General features: G+C 49.3%; 1 protein-coding gene across 1 annotated transcript; it reads right to left on the reverse strand.

Annotated features, from left to right (window-relative positions):
• Nucleotides 1-323: 323 nt before the first annotated feature.
• Rfc2 (replication factor C subunit 2) lies at nt 324-14,539 on the reverse strand. Its single transcript, XM_048433800.3, has 11 exons — nt 14,384-14,539; nt 10,224-10,293; nt 9,424-9,465; nt 8,929-9,035; nt 7,312-7,413; nt 7,121-7,221; nt 4,790-4,947; nt 4,183-4,248; nt 3,316-3,396; nt 2,342-2,455; nt 324-1,178 (listed from the first exon to the last, which is right to left on the reverse strand). The coding sequence occupies exons 1-11, from the start codon at nt 14,488-14,490 to the stop codon at nt 1,068-1,070; spliced, it is 1,059 nt and encodes a 352-aa protein (XP_048289757.1). The 5' UTR covers nt 14,491-14,539; the 3' UTR covers nt 324-1,067.
• Between the last annotated feature and the right edge of the window lie 964 nt (nt 14,540-15,503).

A 15,503-nucleotide genomic window follows, 5' to 3' on the forward strand; every position in this document is an offset into this window, starting at 1 on the left:
GGTCGTAACGTTTTTCAGGGTGGCCTGCACTCACTTTAACAGGGGCTAGTCTGAACTTAGCCTGAGTGCTTGGCATTATAGGTTTGTGGGACTGGGGAGGTGGTTAGGGAGTTCTGGTTGTTCTTAGGAGGCCCTGAGCTTAATTCCGAGCACCCCTATGGAGATTTACAAGTATCTGCAACTTCAGTCCCAAGGGATTCAATGCCCTTACATGCACACGGTGCACAGGTAAAGCATCAACACACACAGACAAATCAACCTTAAAAATAAAAATCATTCATACACATTAAATAATTTGAAAATCATGGTGTGTGCTACTGTACTTGGCTTCATTTCTTAAATTTTATTTTCACAATTTTACTTATTATTGTGTGTGCATGTATGCAGGGCCCAGATGACATCTTTTTTTTTTGAGACAAGTCTCTCTGTAGTCCTTGAATTTGCAGAGATCCTCCTGCCTCTGTCTCCCGAGTGCTGGGACTAAAGGTGTGCGCCACCATACCCTGCGCTCAGAGAATGTCTCTGTGGTGTCAGTTCTCTTCCGCCTCTCGTGGGCTCCGGAGATGGCACGCAGGTGGTCAGGTGCCTGGCCAGCACTTCACCCACTGCGCTCTCTCCGGCCGCGGGCACTGTTTCTACTAGCAGGGTACACCAGGCCTCAAGCAGTTAAGCAATGCAGGACAAAATCCTGAGACTTCAGCTACAAGCCCAGGACTGAGGAGGTTGGGGACCTTCCCGCCACGCCCCACATCAGGCCTGCAGCTGGATTCAGATAAAAGAGCAGAAGTGGAAACCCTTCAGAGCTCAGTCACACGCCGCCAGCACCAGCGTGCTCGCCTGAGGGTCTCACCCCCAGCACTCAGGAGGCAGAAGCAGGAGGACCAGCACAGCAGTTCAAGGTCAGGCACAGCTGCAGGAGTTTGAAGCCAGCCTGGGCTACAAGAGACCCTGTTCTCCCAGAACAAGAAGCGAAGTGAGCATGTTCTAATGATGTCTTGGGCACATCTCCCATGACTGGAAAGCTGGACCATCAGTGTCTCAGTGACAAGGACCCTCCTCGTTTCATCTCAACTGGCCACTGGAGCCATGGTCTTCTGACACAGCCTGGCCAGGAGTCCAGCCATCTGCAGCAAGGAGTTCACACCTTCTGCCACTTTCATGTGAGTGTATCCAATCTCCTGAAACACAAGCCGAAGGAGCCGGTGGTTTAGCCGGGAGTGTGGGCTCCTTTCTATCTAAACTGTGGTTGGTTCAAAACATATACAATGACCTCAAAATGCATCACAGTAAGAGGACAAGCCTGGCTTCACTCAAGTTTAGCTCATGCTGTATGTAAAAGGGTGTTCCAGGCAAAGGGACAGAGCTGAGCTACAGCCCCAGTCTGCTAGGGTCTCACATAGGCCAAGCCAGTTTTAAAGCCCCTATGTAGCTGAGGATAGCCCTGGGCTTCTGAGTCTCCTGCCTCTACTTCAAAGGATGGAACTATAGACAGGCAAAAGAACACCCAGTTACTTTTGCTGTTGTTGTTTTGAAACAAAGTCTCACTGTGGAGCACTGAGGGTGAGCACCACCACACCTAGTCTCACTGTGGAGCACTGAGGGTGAGCACCACCACACCTAGTCTCACTGTGGAGCACTGAGGGTTAGCACCACCACACCTAGTCTCACTGTGAAGCACTGAGGGTGAGCACCACCACACCTAGCAGCACCTATCTTTTGCAGAGCTGAACATCAACCCAGGGCTCTGCACACTCGAGGTGTGCACTCTCCCAACTGAGCTATCGCGTCAAATTATTTTTTGTTATTTTGTTTTTCGAGACAGGGTTTCTCTGTGTAGCCCTGGCTGTCCTGGAACTCACTATGTAGGCCAGGCTGTCCTCGAACTCACAGTTCTCCCAAGTGCTGGGATTTAAGGTGTGCGTCACCACTGCCCAGCTCTAGTCAAATTCATTAACCAAAGTTAAATGTACATTTGTCTGAGTTGGTGGTCTCACACCTGGGAACCCACCCATGTAGAACAAGAACTTGGCAGTCAAGCTATCTTATGTGTGCCAGCATGCAGCAACATTTTAGTTACAAATGCCTTTCCTAGAGAACAAGTGACCACGACACAGCCAACAGCAGAATACTGCTCAGTGATAAGGGCCAAGCAATGGGCATGTTACAGCAGGGCTGGAGGGCACTATGCACACTGAAGACACCAACGCAGAGTAGTGTGGTAGCGCACGCCTGTAGTCCCAGCTTGTGCTACACTGTAAGGCCTTGTCTAAAAATAAAGCAAGAAGCCACTAGACTCAAAAGGTGGCAAAAGCGCACAAGGTATTCCTGAGCTCTGACTAACCTTGATGAATTCCAGTTTCAAGTATTCAGCCATCGGAAAGGTTTTACACACTCGGAAAATGTTGCCGATGACATCCTCTGGTGAGTAGCCCAGGTGCCACAGGTGAGCAAGAATCTAGATGAAAGACCCAACAGGCTCTGAACACCGTGACCAGGGAAGGGAGATGGAGGTGGTCCCACAGTGGTCCTAGCCTATCACCATTAGCTTGGCCCGGGTGTCCTATGAAGCTTTGAGGAACACCCGAACCTTATGGAGATGCTGGTGGCCCCAAAGATGCCTTGTGTCACCCAGCCCTCTGATCGCGGCAGGTAATTTAGCCCGCTTTCCCAGCAGGCGCCATATGTCCCCGACTACAGGCACGATGGTGTGATACATCTATCCGGAGCTTTCCAGGTGGAACTCCTCACCACTGGCTCTCCCAGGCTCAGTAAGGAAGAGGCCCCTGCATGATGGGACCAGACAACCTACGCAGGGCAGGATTCCATTAGCCCCGTGCCTTCCCCTCTCCCCGTCCTCTTCCCCCAGATTGGGGCTGTGTCTAGAGATAGTCCACTGAGCTTTGGCACCATGGGGTGGACTCTGGTAGTGTTAGGGTTAGTGTCAGGTGTTAAGAGTTAGCTTTGTTCTTCCTTCAGTAACCAGCCTCTGGCTGTACCTGTTTCCCTGCCCGACACTTCAGTTTCTTGTTAAGCCCAACCCTGCCCTGTCCCTAGTCAACTGGACTGGAAGCTGACATGTAAATTTAAAAAAAAAATGTAAAGTGTGTTAGCCCCATGCTCCCACCACCACAAGCTGCCATGGCTGCAAGGAGATCCGAGTAAAGCCTGCCTCTGCTGAGCCGCTTCTGTCAGGTTCCGAGTGACAAGCAAAGTAAGAAAAGTCCACCCGAAGCTGAGAGTGATTTTAAGGGTCAAGGACAGTGATGCGGAGTCCTGGTGCCACCATTGAAGTCAGGGGAGGAACAAGAGGCCCACCTTATAAGCCTCATCGATGTTGGCATCCACGCAGTGCTGGATCATCTCCTTCACCAGCAGGGGGTGGGGCTCGTCACAGACCTGCGCAAACACCAGGAGAGGCAGCATGAGGCCCCACAGATTAGTCTGCGCCAACGCTCCAACAACTGGCATGGGATTTTGGAACTCTTCTCACTTCCACAGACATCCCCAAATATGACAGCTCCTGATGCCATGGTTACATTTCTCATATCCGAAATGAATGAACCACAAAGCAGGCAAAGGCCCCAAAAGACTCTCTTCTTGGATGGCGTTAATGGCATGGTGCTATGCACAGTGACACATGCCTGTATCCTCGAACTCAGGAAGAGCTGAGTGGTGGTGGCACAAACTCTGTCTCAGAAAAAAAAAAAAAAAAAAAAAACCAAACCAAAACCCAAAACACCCCAGAGGATCTCAATTCAAGGCCAGTATGGGCTATATATTGAGACCTGTCTCTAAAATAAATAAGTTGGGGATGGTGGTGCATGCTTATAATTCCAGATGTGGGAGGTGAAGGTTCAAGGCCAGTCTGGGTACACAGTCTGGGCCACAGACTCTGTCAAGAAAAGAGAAGAGAGAGGGAGGGGACAGGAGAGGACAGGAGACAGGGGAGGGGAGGAGAAACCAGAGCCCAGCCCACAGCGCAGGGGAGCTCTGAGGGGAGGTGGTGAGGGAGGGAATCAAGGAAGACTGCTGCAGGCTAGCGTGGATCTGCCCACCTCGCACCACTCACATGTGTACCCCGCCCCAGACCCTCCCACTGGTCCTCTGGGCAGGAGAGACAAAGCAGTGGTGGGAAGTGGCCGTGTGGTCCACTACTGTAGAGCAGCCCCTCGGCCCTGGTACCTTGAACACATTCTCGCTGTTGATATAGCCGAATCCCGAGAAGGTAGACTGCAGGTTGTTCAGTGCCTGGAGTGGGCAAGGGATGCGTCAAGGGTGACTATGTCTTTCCTGGTCCTGCCTCTCAGAGAGCCAACGCCCACCCTCCAGACTTGGTACAACACCCACTTCTCCACCTCAGCTTTAAAGGGCAGCGTCTTGGCTGTTCTTAGGTCAACTTGACACACAAACTAGAGTTATCTGAAAGGAGGGACCCTCAACTGAGATCCTTCATAAAATCCAGCTGTAAGCCATTTTCTTAGTTAGTGTTTCATGGGGAGGGCCCAGCCCATACTGAGTGGCGCCACCCCTGGGCTGGTGGTCCTGGGCACTATAAGAAAGCAGGCTGAGAAGCCATGGGGAGCAAGCCAGTAAGCAGCACCCCTCCATGGCCTCTACATCAGCCCTTGCACTGCTTGAGTTCCTGCCCTGACTTCCTTCAGTGAGGAACAGCAATATGGAAGTATAAGCCAAATAAACCCTTTCCTCCCCAACTTGTTTTTTGGTCATAGTGTTTCATCACAGCAATAGAAACCCTAACCAAGACAGGCAGCAACAATCACCCACCAACCTGGCGCATGTCCCCTTGGGCTGTGAAAATAATGGCTTCCAGGCCATCATCTGTGTATGGCACGTTTTCCTTCTCGATGACATTCATGAGCCTGGTGAGGACCTGAGCATCAGTGAGCTTGGTGTAGCGGAGCACTGCACAGCGTGACTGGATGGGCTCTGGGCAGAGACAGCAGAGTGAGTGCTCCCTGGCAAGGCCTGCTGCTTATCTGGACAGAGCTGATCAGAGCCAAGTGTCAAATTATCAGATAAGAAGCAAATAGGCTGGATTGTTGGCTTTCCGGGTCCTGCCCCCTGCTCTGTGGAGGGTCTTTTTCTCTGTGCATGTGCTGTAGGTGTGTTTCCTTACCCCCCCCCAAAAAAAAAAACACTTGCCTTTAACTGTTGGGGAGAAAAAAAAAAGGAAAGAGACCTGAGTTAGCAACACCCAGGTCCTGCTTCTGGAGAGAAGGTAGGCCTCAGGACAGACACCACCACACATACAAGCCTCCCCTCCCCACAACGAGTTAGGGGTCTCCAGTGTGATGGTGTGATGGGTGGGCCCCTCAGGGAAGATCAGTTTGGTCAGACTGGAAGGGAACCCTAACAAGCTCTTTGACTCTCCACAGGGGACAAGGGACGAAGGTGCCCACCTATAACCCTGACACTTGGGATTACATAGGGAAGTAGGGACAAGAGGATCAAGAGTTTAAGGTCAACCTTGGTCAATTCAAGGTTAGCCTGTACTTGAGACTCTGGCTCAAAAACATAAGAAACACCAACATATAAACAACAACAATAAAAAAGGACGGGGGTCTAGCAAGATGGCTTAGTGGATAAAGATGCTTGCCACTAAGACTGACAACCTGAGTTCAATTCTGGGACCCATCTAGATTAGAACTGACTTCACAAATTATTCTCTGACATCTAGTGTGTGTGTGTGTGTGTGTGTGTGTGTGTGTGTGTGTGTGTGTGTGTGTGTCCTGTCAGCATTAAGCAATTCACCCACCTAGGCAGTCATGAGCTGGTATGGAAAAGGAATGTGGTAACAAACCTATGTATGACCACACACACACACACACACACACACACACACACACACACACACACACTTGGGTGCAGAAGGGGAAAGTGGGACAGAAAAGGCCCCACTGCTGGGGATCAGCGAAACAGAAATGGGACAGAGAGAATATACAATATGGTGACGGGAGGATGTGACACCAGCCTGACAGGGTAGACCAGTGCTGTGGGCAGTAGCTGGACTGAAGGACAAAGGGCCCCATAAGGAGGCCCTGTGGTGAGGTGGAGGCCTGGCCATACCAGGCAGCCACAAAGCCTAATGCTGAGTCAATGCCAGGGGCTGCAGCACACGAAACAACCAGCGTGTGTTCAAGACGGGCTGAGTGGCTCAGGTCTGTCATCCCAACAAATCAGGATGCCGAGGCAGGAGAACTGTAGGTTTAAGGCATTCCTGGGCTATAACGTGAGTTCAAGGCCAGCCTGGGTAAGGGAAGACCAGGTCTCAGAATAAAAAGTAAAGCGGGCAGGTACAGCTAGAAGCCTGCCTAACATGTCTGAGCTGCATCTGCAGTGCCATAAGAGATAAAAACAGGGACAGCAAGAGGGCTCCACGGGTGAAGGCACGTGCCAAGTGTGATAATCTGAGCTCAATCCCAGAGAATCCAAGCTTGGTTCCCAGCACCCACATCAGGTTGCTCACAACTGCCTGTAACCCCATCTCCAGGGCACATATACTCAGACAGACACACACACACACAATCAAAAACAAAAGAAAAGAGTAAATAAAGATGGGCAGTAGTGGCACACGCCTTTAATTCCAGCACTCAGAAGGTAGAGGCAGGTGGATCTCTGTGAGTTCGAGGTCAGTCTGGTCTACAGAGCAAGTTCCAGGACAGGCTCCAAAGCTACAGAGAAACCCTGTCTCGAAAAACCAAAAAAAGAAGAGTAAATAAATAAAAAGGGAGTCTCGGGCTGGAGAGATGGCTCAGCAGTTAAGAGCACTGGCTGTTCTTCCAGAGGTCTTGAGTTCAATTCCCAGCAACCACATGGTGGTTCACAACCATCTATAGTGGGATCTGATGCCTCAGAACTCATATACATAAAATAAATATTTTTTTTTCCCCTTTGAGATAGGGTTTCTCTGTGTAGTTTTGGATCCTGTCCTGACACTAGCTTTGTAGGTCAGGCTGACCTCAAACTCACAGAGATCTGCCTGTCTCTGCCTCCTGAGTGCTGGGATTAAAGACGTGTGCCATCACCACCTCACAAAATAAATAGATCTTTAAAAAAAAAAGCCGCCTCACTGGACACAGTGACCAGGTTGCGTGCTCACCTATGATCTTGTCTGAAGCGTTACAAGCCAGAGCGAAGCGGGTTGTCTTGGAGTAGATCTCCATGGTCCTCCTGAGCGCCTGCTGAGCACCGTCCGTCATGCTGGGGCAAGCATAAGAGGGCATTGTTCAGGAGGACTGGAAAACCAAGGCCAGCCTGGGCTACTTGGGAACCCCCATCTCCAGCCCGCACCTGTCTGCTTCATCCAAAATGATGATCTTGTGTCGGCCCTTGGGAAGGGTGACCTTCTGCTGGGCAAACATTTTGATTTTATTCCTCACCACATCAATTCCCCTGAAAAACAGGAAGAAGGCATGTGTCACAAACGGAGGAACTTTTTATTATCATGGGGAGGGGTTCGTGTGTGTGCACTTGCACACATATGGTCAGAAGACAACTTTAAAGTCCCAGTTCTCCTCTTCACTTTGAGTTATATGGGCAGAACCAGAGATCTCAAGATGGCTCAGCGAGGGCGTTTATCCACTGAGTCATCTCTGGTCCTATTTTATTACTTATTTTTTTATTTCTAAATATTTATTTATTTATTATGGATACAATATTCTGTTTGCATGTATGCTTGCAGGCTAGAAGAGGACACCAGACCTTTAATGTGTCTGAGCAGATACAGGGCACATGTAGGCAGGTGCCTGTGGAGACCAGGCGTCAGAAGCCCTGGAGCTGGGGTTCTCAGCAGTTGTGAGCTGTCTGACGTGGGAACAAGGAAACTCTGGGTAAGGGCAGCATGTTCCTTTTATTTGTTTAGTTTTCGATTCAGGGTTTCTCTGTGTACCCTGGCTGTCCTGTGACTTGCTCTGTAGACCAGGCTGTTCTCAAACTCAGAGACTGCCTGCCTCTGCCTCCCCAGTGCTAGGATCAAAGGTGTGCACCACATGTTCTTAACTGCTGAGCAACCTCTCCAGCCCCATACTGTATTTCTTAAGAGAGGGTCTTTAAATGGCACCTGAGCAGACCTGGTACTCAGAATCCACCTGCCTTACCCTTCCCAGTGCAGGGATCTCCCACAGACCACCCCAACCTCATAAGGGGCTTGTAAATCCTCCTTGTAGCCCCAAGGGCTACAAGGCCTTATTTTAACCTGGGAACATGAGCTAACAGTCAAATACACAGACCAGAAGGTGGGCTGTGGCTGCCAGGGCTGCAGAAGGGAAATGGGGAGGCGCATGAGGGCAGTTTCAGTTTTGCAGGGCCAGAAAGCTGTTGCACAATAACACGAATACATTAACATGGCTGAAGTTGACATTTGAAAGTGGTTTCAGGGCTGGTGAGATGACACAATGGGTAAAGCCACCTGCTGGCAGACCAGGCAAGACTGACAACCTGAGTTCAATCCCCAGAACCCACATCAAGGTAGAAGGAAAAAAAAAATTCCACATGATTATGCTCTGATTCTCATGCATGCGCACGTGCACGCATACACACACAGAGGACAGAGTTAGGGGATGGTTCTTACCGCCAACCCTCACAACCTGAGTTTGATCCTTAGGATCCACTTTGGGGAAGGAGCGAACCAGCTCCCAGCAAGGTGTCCTCTGACCTCCACACGTACATCGTGGCATATGCCCCTCCCCACAACAAATAAGCAGCAATAAAAACAAATTTTAAAAAGCATTTTTTTTAACATTTTCATTAAAACGAGGAACGCTGCAAGTGCTCCTCAGACACTCAGACAAGGCAATGATTCCCGTTAAGCGTGGAGCCAGTGAAGCAAGCACCAGGCACGAGCCACAACCAAGTGGAGCCTCTAGACTCAGGTACAGCAGGAGGCCTCTGCCTCCCTTCCCACTGTACCTGTCATTTGATGCATTGAGCTCCAGAACTGCATCCTTCAGCGCCGGGCCCAGCAGTGCTCTCGCCAAGCAGAGGATGCTGGTTGTTTTGCCGGTTCCTGGGGGACCCTGTGGGTGAGAGCTCTCTGCTTCAGGCAGGGAAAACCCAGAGGCTGGAGAGATGCCTCAGCAGTTAAGAGCACTGTCTTCCATTCCCAATGCCTCAAACGAGCTGTAACTCCAGTTCCAAGGGATATATTATCACTACCCCCACCTCCCAGGGAACCAGACACGCCCATGGTGTACAAACACAGATGCAGGCAAGACACCCATACACATAAAAATGAATTGATTAATTAAAGGGTTCCTATATAGATCTTGCTGCTCCCACAACTCCCCGCTGTTGGCACTTGCTCTCCTGATTCTCCAACAACTCAACCAGGGACCTGTGGGCCTCCCCAGGGAGGGAGTAGACATGGGATGCAAGATGCCCAGGGGACCAGGCCCAGGTACTCACAGCGATGATGATATTGGGCACATTGCCTTCTTTTGCAAAGACCTAGGTAAAAGAGGTTCATTAAGTTAAGTGTGGCTACATGGCTCTAATCTCAGCACCAAGGAGGTTGAGCGAATTTAAGACCAACTTAAGCTACATATCAAAGCTCTGTCTTGAAGACAAATAAACAGCCCAGGTGTGGTGGCACACTCGTTTAATTCTAGCACTTGGGAGGCAGAGACAGGTGGATCTCTGTGAGTTAGAAGCCTGGTCTATACAGAAAGTTTCAGGACAGTCAGGGCTACATATTGGGTAGTAAGCTAAAAAAAAAAACAAGCAAAAACCCATAAACCAACAACAATAACAAGAACGCAAACTGGCTCAGCAGATAAGGTGCCTGCAAGGGCTGACAAGCTGTCTGTCATCCTTCATCAGGCCCACAGGGTGGCAGGAGGGAACCAACTCTGCCTCCACTGAGGTAGGAAGATCCACCCTAAATGTGGGTGGGATCCTCCCATGGGCTGGGGTGCCAAACTCAGTGAAAAGGAGGAAGTGGGCTAAGCGAGCAACATCACCCACCTCCCTGCTTCCGGTCTGTGGATGCAGCGTGACCACCAGCCTTATATCTCTGCTGCCAGGCCTTCCCCCAGAATGGACTGTGACCTTAGACTGTGAGCTAAAGCCAAATTAAACTCTTCTTGATGTAAGTTCTGCTCACCATGTACTTTGTCACCCTCCTTCACCACCTCGGCCATCTTTCTCCAATCGCCACTAGCTAGTCAGATCCACGTGTGATGTTGGAAGGGTTACAGAGTCCTTACCTCCAGCCTGCTCACTGTGTCTTCATTGCCGACTATTTCATTCAGCTTTATTGGTCTGTATTTTTCAACCCTGTTTTAGGAAAGAGCAAATATTGTCACGGTTATCCTCTCAGTAACTAGAGGATTGGACAGGAAAAGGCAACCCTGCAAATTCTGGCAGGGTGGGACCGTGTTACCTGTAATGCCAACACAGGAAGGCCGTGCCAGGAGGACCCCCTAGTTCTAGGCCAGCCTCTACTGCATACACAAACTGCCTCAAAAATGAAGAACTAAGAAGCCAACAAGATGGCTCAGCATATAAAGGCAGTCACAGAAAAGCTAATCTTCCTTAGTTTAAGCCCCAGAACCTGGTGGAGGAAGAGAAGTGAGGCCCACATGCACTGTGGGACTGTTGTATGGCACATACAGTCACGAAATAAACAAACAACCCTGGGCTGGAGAGCTGGTTCACTGGATAAGAGCACTGACTGCTCTTCCAGAGGACCCAGGTTCAACTCCCAGCACCCACACGGCAGCTCAAAACTGTAACTCCAGCTCCAGGGCATCTGACACCTTCGCACAAACATACAGGCTAGCAAAACACCAATGTATATCAAAAATAAATAAATAAATAAAAACCTTCCAGGCATGGTGGCAGATACCCGCAATCCCAGTTATGTTGGGTATGGAAGCAGAGAGAGAGAGACTTTCAATAAGTTAAAAAAGAATGTGCTGGAGAAATGACTCAGTGGTTAGGGGCACTTGCTGACACAGAAGACCCGAGTTTGACTTCTAGCATCTACACAGTGGCTCACAACCTCCTGAACTGTAATTATAAAGGACACAATGCCCTCTCCTGGCGTCTTCACATACTGCACGCACACAATGCTCATACAGACACACAGACACACACACAAAAAATAAAATGAATCCCAAAGGGGAGGGGGGAGTCAGGCAGTGGTGGCGCAACTCTGTGAATTCGAGGTCAGCCTGGTTTACAAAGTGAGTTCAGGAAAGCCAGGGATATACAGAGAAACCCTGTCTCAAAAAACCAAAACAAAACAAAAACCCCCAAAAACAAGACCAAAAAAAGAAGCCAACAAGATGGCTCAGTGATAAAGGTGCTTGTTGATGGGTCTGACCACTTGAGTTCAATCCCTTGGACCTACATGGTAGAAGAGAATCCTAGAAGTTGGTCTCCGACCTCCACACAGGTGGTATAGCAGGTGCAAGGTCCTCTCCCACTCCTCCCCCATCCTCTCAATAAAAAAATGCAAAAAGAAAAAGCTTTAAACAAAACAAAGATAACAAGAGAACCTCTGATATGAACTGGCTCCTCGACCGTCCACCCCCACAGCTAAGGAACCTCAGGGTAAACTGTGGTTTCCGTCCAGCCAGCTCTGCTGCACACCATTTGCAGATACTGCCAGGTGCACAGCAGTGGACCCCCGTACACCCACTTCCATCACAGCAAATGATGCCAGTGCTGCATCTCCAGGTCTCTGCTGTGCCAGGCAGACTATGCCGACCCTGAGTTTGTCTTTGTTTCAACTGGCCTACTCTTGCCGCCCTCTAGCAGAACTGGTGGTTTAGGGCTGTGACTGGAAAGTCTGAGTGGACAGCTGGTCCGTCCTCCACTCCCATCACCCAAGATAAGGTTTCTCTGTTCTCTGTGTAGCCGTGGCTGTCCTAGAACTCACTCTGTAGACCAGGCTGGCCTCGAACTCAGAGATCCACCTGCCTCTGCCTCCAGAGTGTTGGGATTAAAGGCATGTGCCACCACAGCCTGGCCATGTGTGAACAGTTCTTAAGCAATTCTGAAATGGCACTTGGACACTTCATTAAAATATTGTTCCTTTGGAGCTGGAGAGATGGCTCAGCAGTTAAGAGCGCCAGCTGCTCTTCCAGGGGACCCAGGTTCAATTCCCAGTACCCACATGCAGCTCACTATCATCTGTGACTCCAGTTCCCAGGGTTCTAACTCCCTCTCCTCAACCTCTGAGGGCACTGCATACGCCCACAGACATATAATAGAATAAAAAACAAAAACCACTTGTGCCCATTTGGAATCTATTTCTTTATTTATAGACAGGGTCTCATGAAGCCCAGGCTAGCCCGGAACTCACTACACAGCAAAGGATGACCTTGATTCTTCAGCCCTTCATCTTCCCTGTAGTCTTGACTGTAATCCTCCCCAGTTCTAGGATTACAGGCTTCACCACATCCAGTTTATGAGGTGCTGGGGATGGAAATGTGGGTTTTCTGAATGGCAGATAAGGGTCCTATCAACTAGGCCACATCTCCAGATGGCCTGGAACTCATGACCCTCCTATCACAGCCTCCTGACCACTGAGTTCTGCCTTTTAAATCAACGAGCAATGTTGAGAGAAAATGACCTTTTCCAGCTCTGGGCACAGATATGGCAGATTTACAATGATGTGACCGTCAACGTTTCCTGTGCTCTCTAGTTTCTCTCTGTTTTCAAAGACAGGATTTCACCAGGTAGTCCCTGCCAGACTGGAACTCCCTTTGTAGACCAGGCTGGCCGTGAACTCAGAGATCCATCAACTTCTGCCTTCTGAGTGCTTTCTGTTGTTTTCTTTAAGCACACATACATACATACATACATGTTTAAACTGCGTGTGCAACAGTACAGGTGTCAAGGTCAGAGAGCAACTTGGGAGTCAGTTGTCCCCTTCCAACCTGTAGAATCCAGGGACTAAACTCAGGTTGTTGGCTTGGCTACAAGCACCCTCGTTATGAGCCATCTCATCAGGACTTGTTTCTGGAGACAAAGATTATCCTGTAGCTGGCCTCTTATTCACCATGTAGCTGACAGTGACCTAACAGGTGTATGCTACTCCACTTGGACACCGATTTTCTTTCTACTTATTTCTGTGGCGACCAGACAATGCTAAATTACATGCAATGTGAGCCTTTTTTTCCCCCTCTTTTTGAGTGCTGGGGATAGAACCCTAGCCCCTGAGAATGCCAGGCAAGAATTCTGCCACTGAGCCACATTTCCCGCTTTTGTAATGTTTCCTCTAGTATTATTCTAGATCAATGGTCGGGATCTCTCGGGGATTGTCAAACAACCCTTTCACAGGGGCCACCTAAGACCATTGGAAAACAGATATTTACATTACAATTCATAATAGTAGCAAAATTACAGTTATGAAGTAGAAATAAAAATAATGTTATGATGGGGGGGGGTTCACCACAGCATGAGTGGCTGTATTCAAAGGCGCAGCATTAGGAAGGTGGAGAACCACTAGATAGTCCAGATACTTCAGTGAGCTAAGGGATCACTCTGATGTCTGGTGCCATAGACCCTACATTTGATAAAGAAAAAGCAAGTGCCAATGGTAGGGCCATGACAGTATGTGCTTTTGTACAAATGTCTGCAATCAATTTTCATCCAAGAAAAAAAACACCGAACTCAAAAAACTGGGAGTGGTGGTGGCACACACCTATAGCCTTGGTACTTATGTGGAAGAGACCATCGGTTCAGAATATAAGGTCATTCTTGGCTATGTATGAAGTTCAAAACTAGCTTAGGGTAGTGAGGCCTATCTTAAGAAAAGTAAAAAGGTGGAGTTGGTGAATCTTTTAGGCGATATTTTAAACAAACAATAAAAAAATACGTGGCGCGCTATTAGTCAAGTCCAAACATCATCAATTAGCTGAACTCTGAGCCATACATCTCTCAATTTCAATAAATTAAAAACCTCTGCATTTGCCTGGTAACTCACATCTGTCATTCCAGCACTTGGGAAACTGAGGCAGGAGGACTGCTCAAAGTTCAAGAACAGCTTGGGCTGCACAGCGGAACTCGGGGCTGAGAATGGGATCGAGTGCATGCTTAGCATCCACGAGGCCCTGGGTTCCACGCCTGTCATCCCACGGGGGCAGAAGGACCAGCAATTCAAAGTCATCCTGTGCTACATAGTGGGTTAGAACCCAGCCTGAGTCACACAAGACCCTGACACACAACGGGGGAAAAAAAAGAGTAAAAAAAGAAATCCAGTTTCAAAAAGAGAAAGAAAAAAATCTGGACTCCCGGGATCGCAGCTTCGGTGTTCCCCCAAACCCAAACCCAGCCTACAGCCGGGTCCCGGGAGCTCGGCCCGCCCTCACTCGCCATCACCTCTCCGCGCGCGTTACTACGGCCGCGCGCTCACCACGGCAGTTCGTAGTGGCCGGCGCCGCCCGCGGTCTTGCTGGGGACAGGCGAGGGCTCAGGAGCCCCACTCTCGGCCGCGCCACAACCGCTCTCCTGCACCTCCATTCCTACGCCGGCTCTTCCCGCCACCCGAGGCTCCGCCCCGTGACGTCTTCACGGAAGTCTCAGCCCCGGTTTCCGGGCAACACTGGGAGAGAGCGGAAGTGGGCGTAGGAGGCGGTCTCTTCCTGCGCCTGCGCATACAGTGCAGCGTAGCCTCGCACTGGCCGCTAGAGGCCGCTATGGTTGCAGGAGACCGCGTTTGAGGGGCGAGGATGGAGAGAATGGCGAGATCAAGAAGGATGTCTCTAGGAAAGGCCGTTTGTGTCATCTTATCATATTTTATTAATTGTATTCGACTTCATTTTGTTTCGTTTTATCTTCACTTGTTTGGTTTCTTTTTTTATTGATATTTATTGAGCTCTACATTTTTCTCTGCTCGCCTCCCTGCCTCTCCCGTCCTGCTTTCAACCCTCCCCCAAGATCCCCATGCTCCCAATTTCCTCAGGAGATCTTGTCTTTTTCTACTTTCTACTTCCCATGTAGGTTAGATCTATGTAAATCTCTCTTAGTGTCTGCATTACTGTCTAAGTTCTCCGGGATTGTGGTTTGTAGGTTGGCTTTCTTTGCTTTATGTTTAAAAACCACCTATGAGTGAGTACCTGTGATAATTGTCTTTCTGTGTCTGGGTTACCTCACTCAAAATAATGTTTTCTAGTTCCATCCATTTTCCAGCAAATGTTTGGTTTCTTGAAACTGAATATTATTGCTCTGCAGTCCAGCCTGACCTCTGATTAGCGGCCATCCTCCTGCCTCAGCTTTCCTGGTGGTAGGAATACTTTTTTAAGTATTATTTCAGACATGCAGGTGTTTTGCCTGCATGCACGTATGTGTATCACATGCATGCCTGGTATGGGTACAGAGGAGGGTGTTGGGTCCCCTGGAGCTGGAGTTAGACTCTTATGAGTTGTCATGTAAGTCCTGGGAATCAAATCCAGGTCCTCTGCAAGAGTCTCTAGTTCTTTTTGTTTTGCTTTGGGTTTGTTTTTGTTTTTTTTGATACATAGTTTCTGTGTATT

The sequence above is a fragment of the Myodes glareolus genome, chromosome 2 (genome assembly GCF_982192425.1).
Source record: "Myodes glareolus chromosome 2, mMyoGla1.1, whole genome shotgun sequence".
NCBI lineage: Eukaryota > Metazoa > Chordata > Mammalia > Rodentia > Cricetidae > Myodes > Myodes glareolus.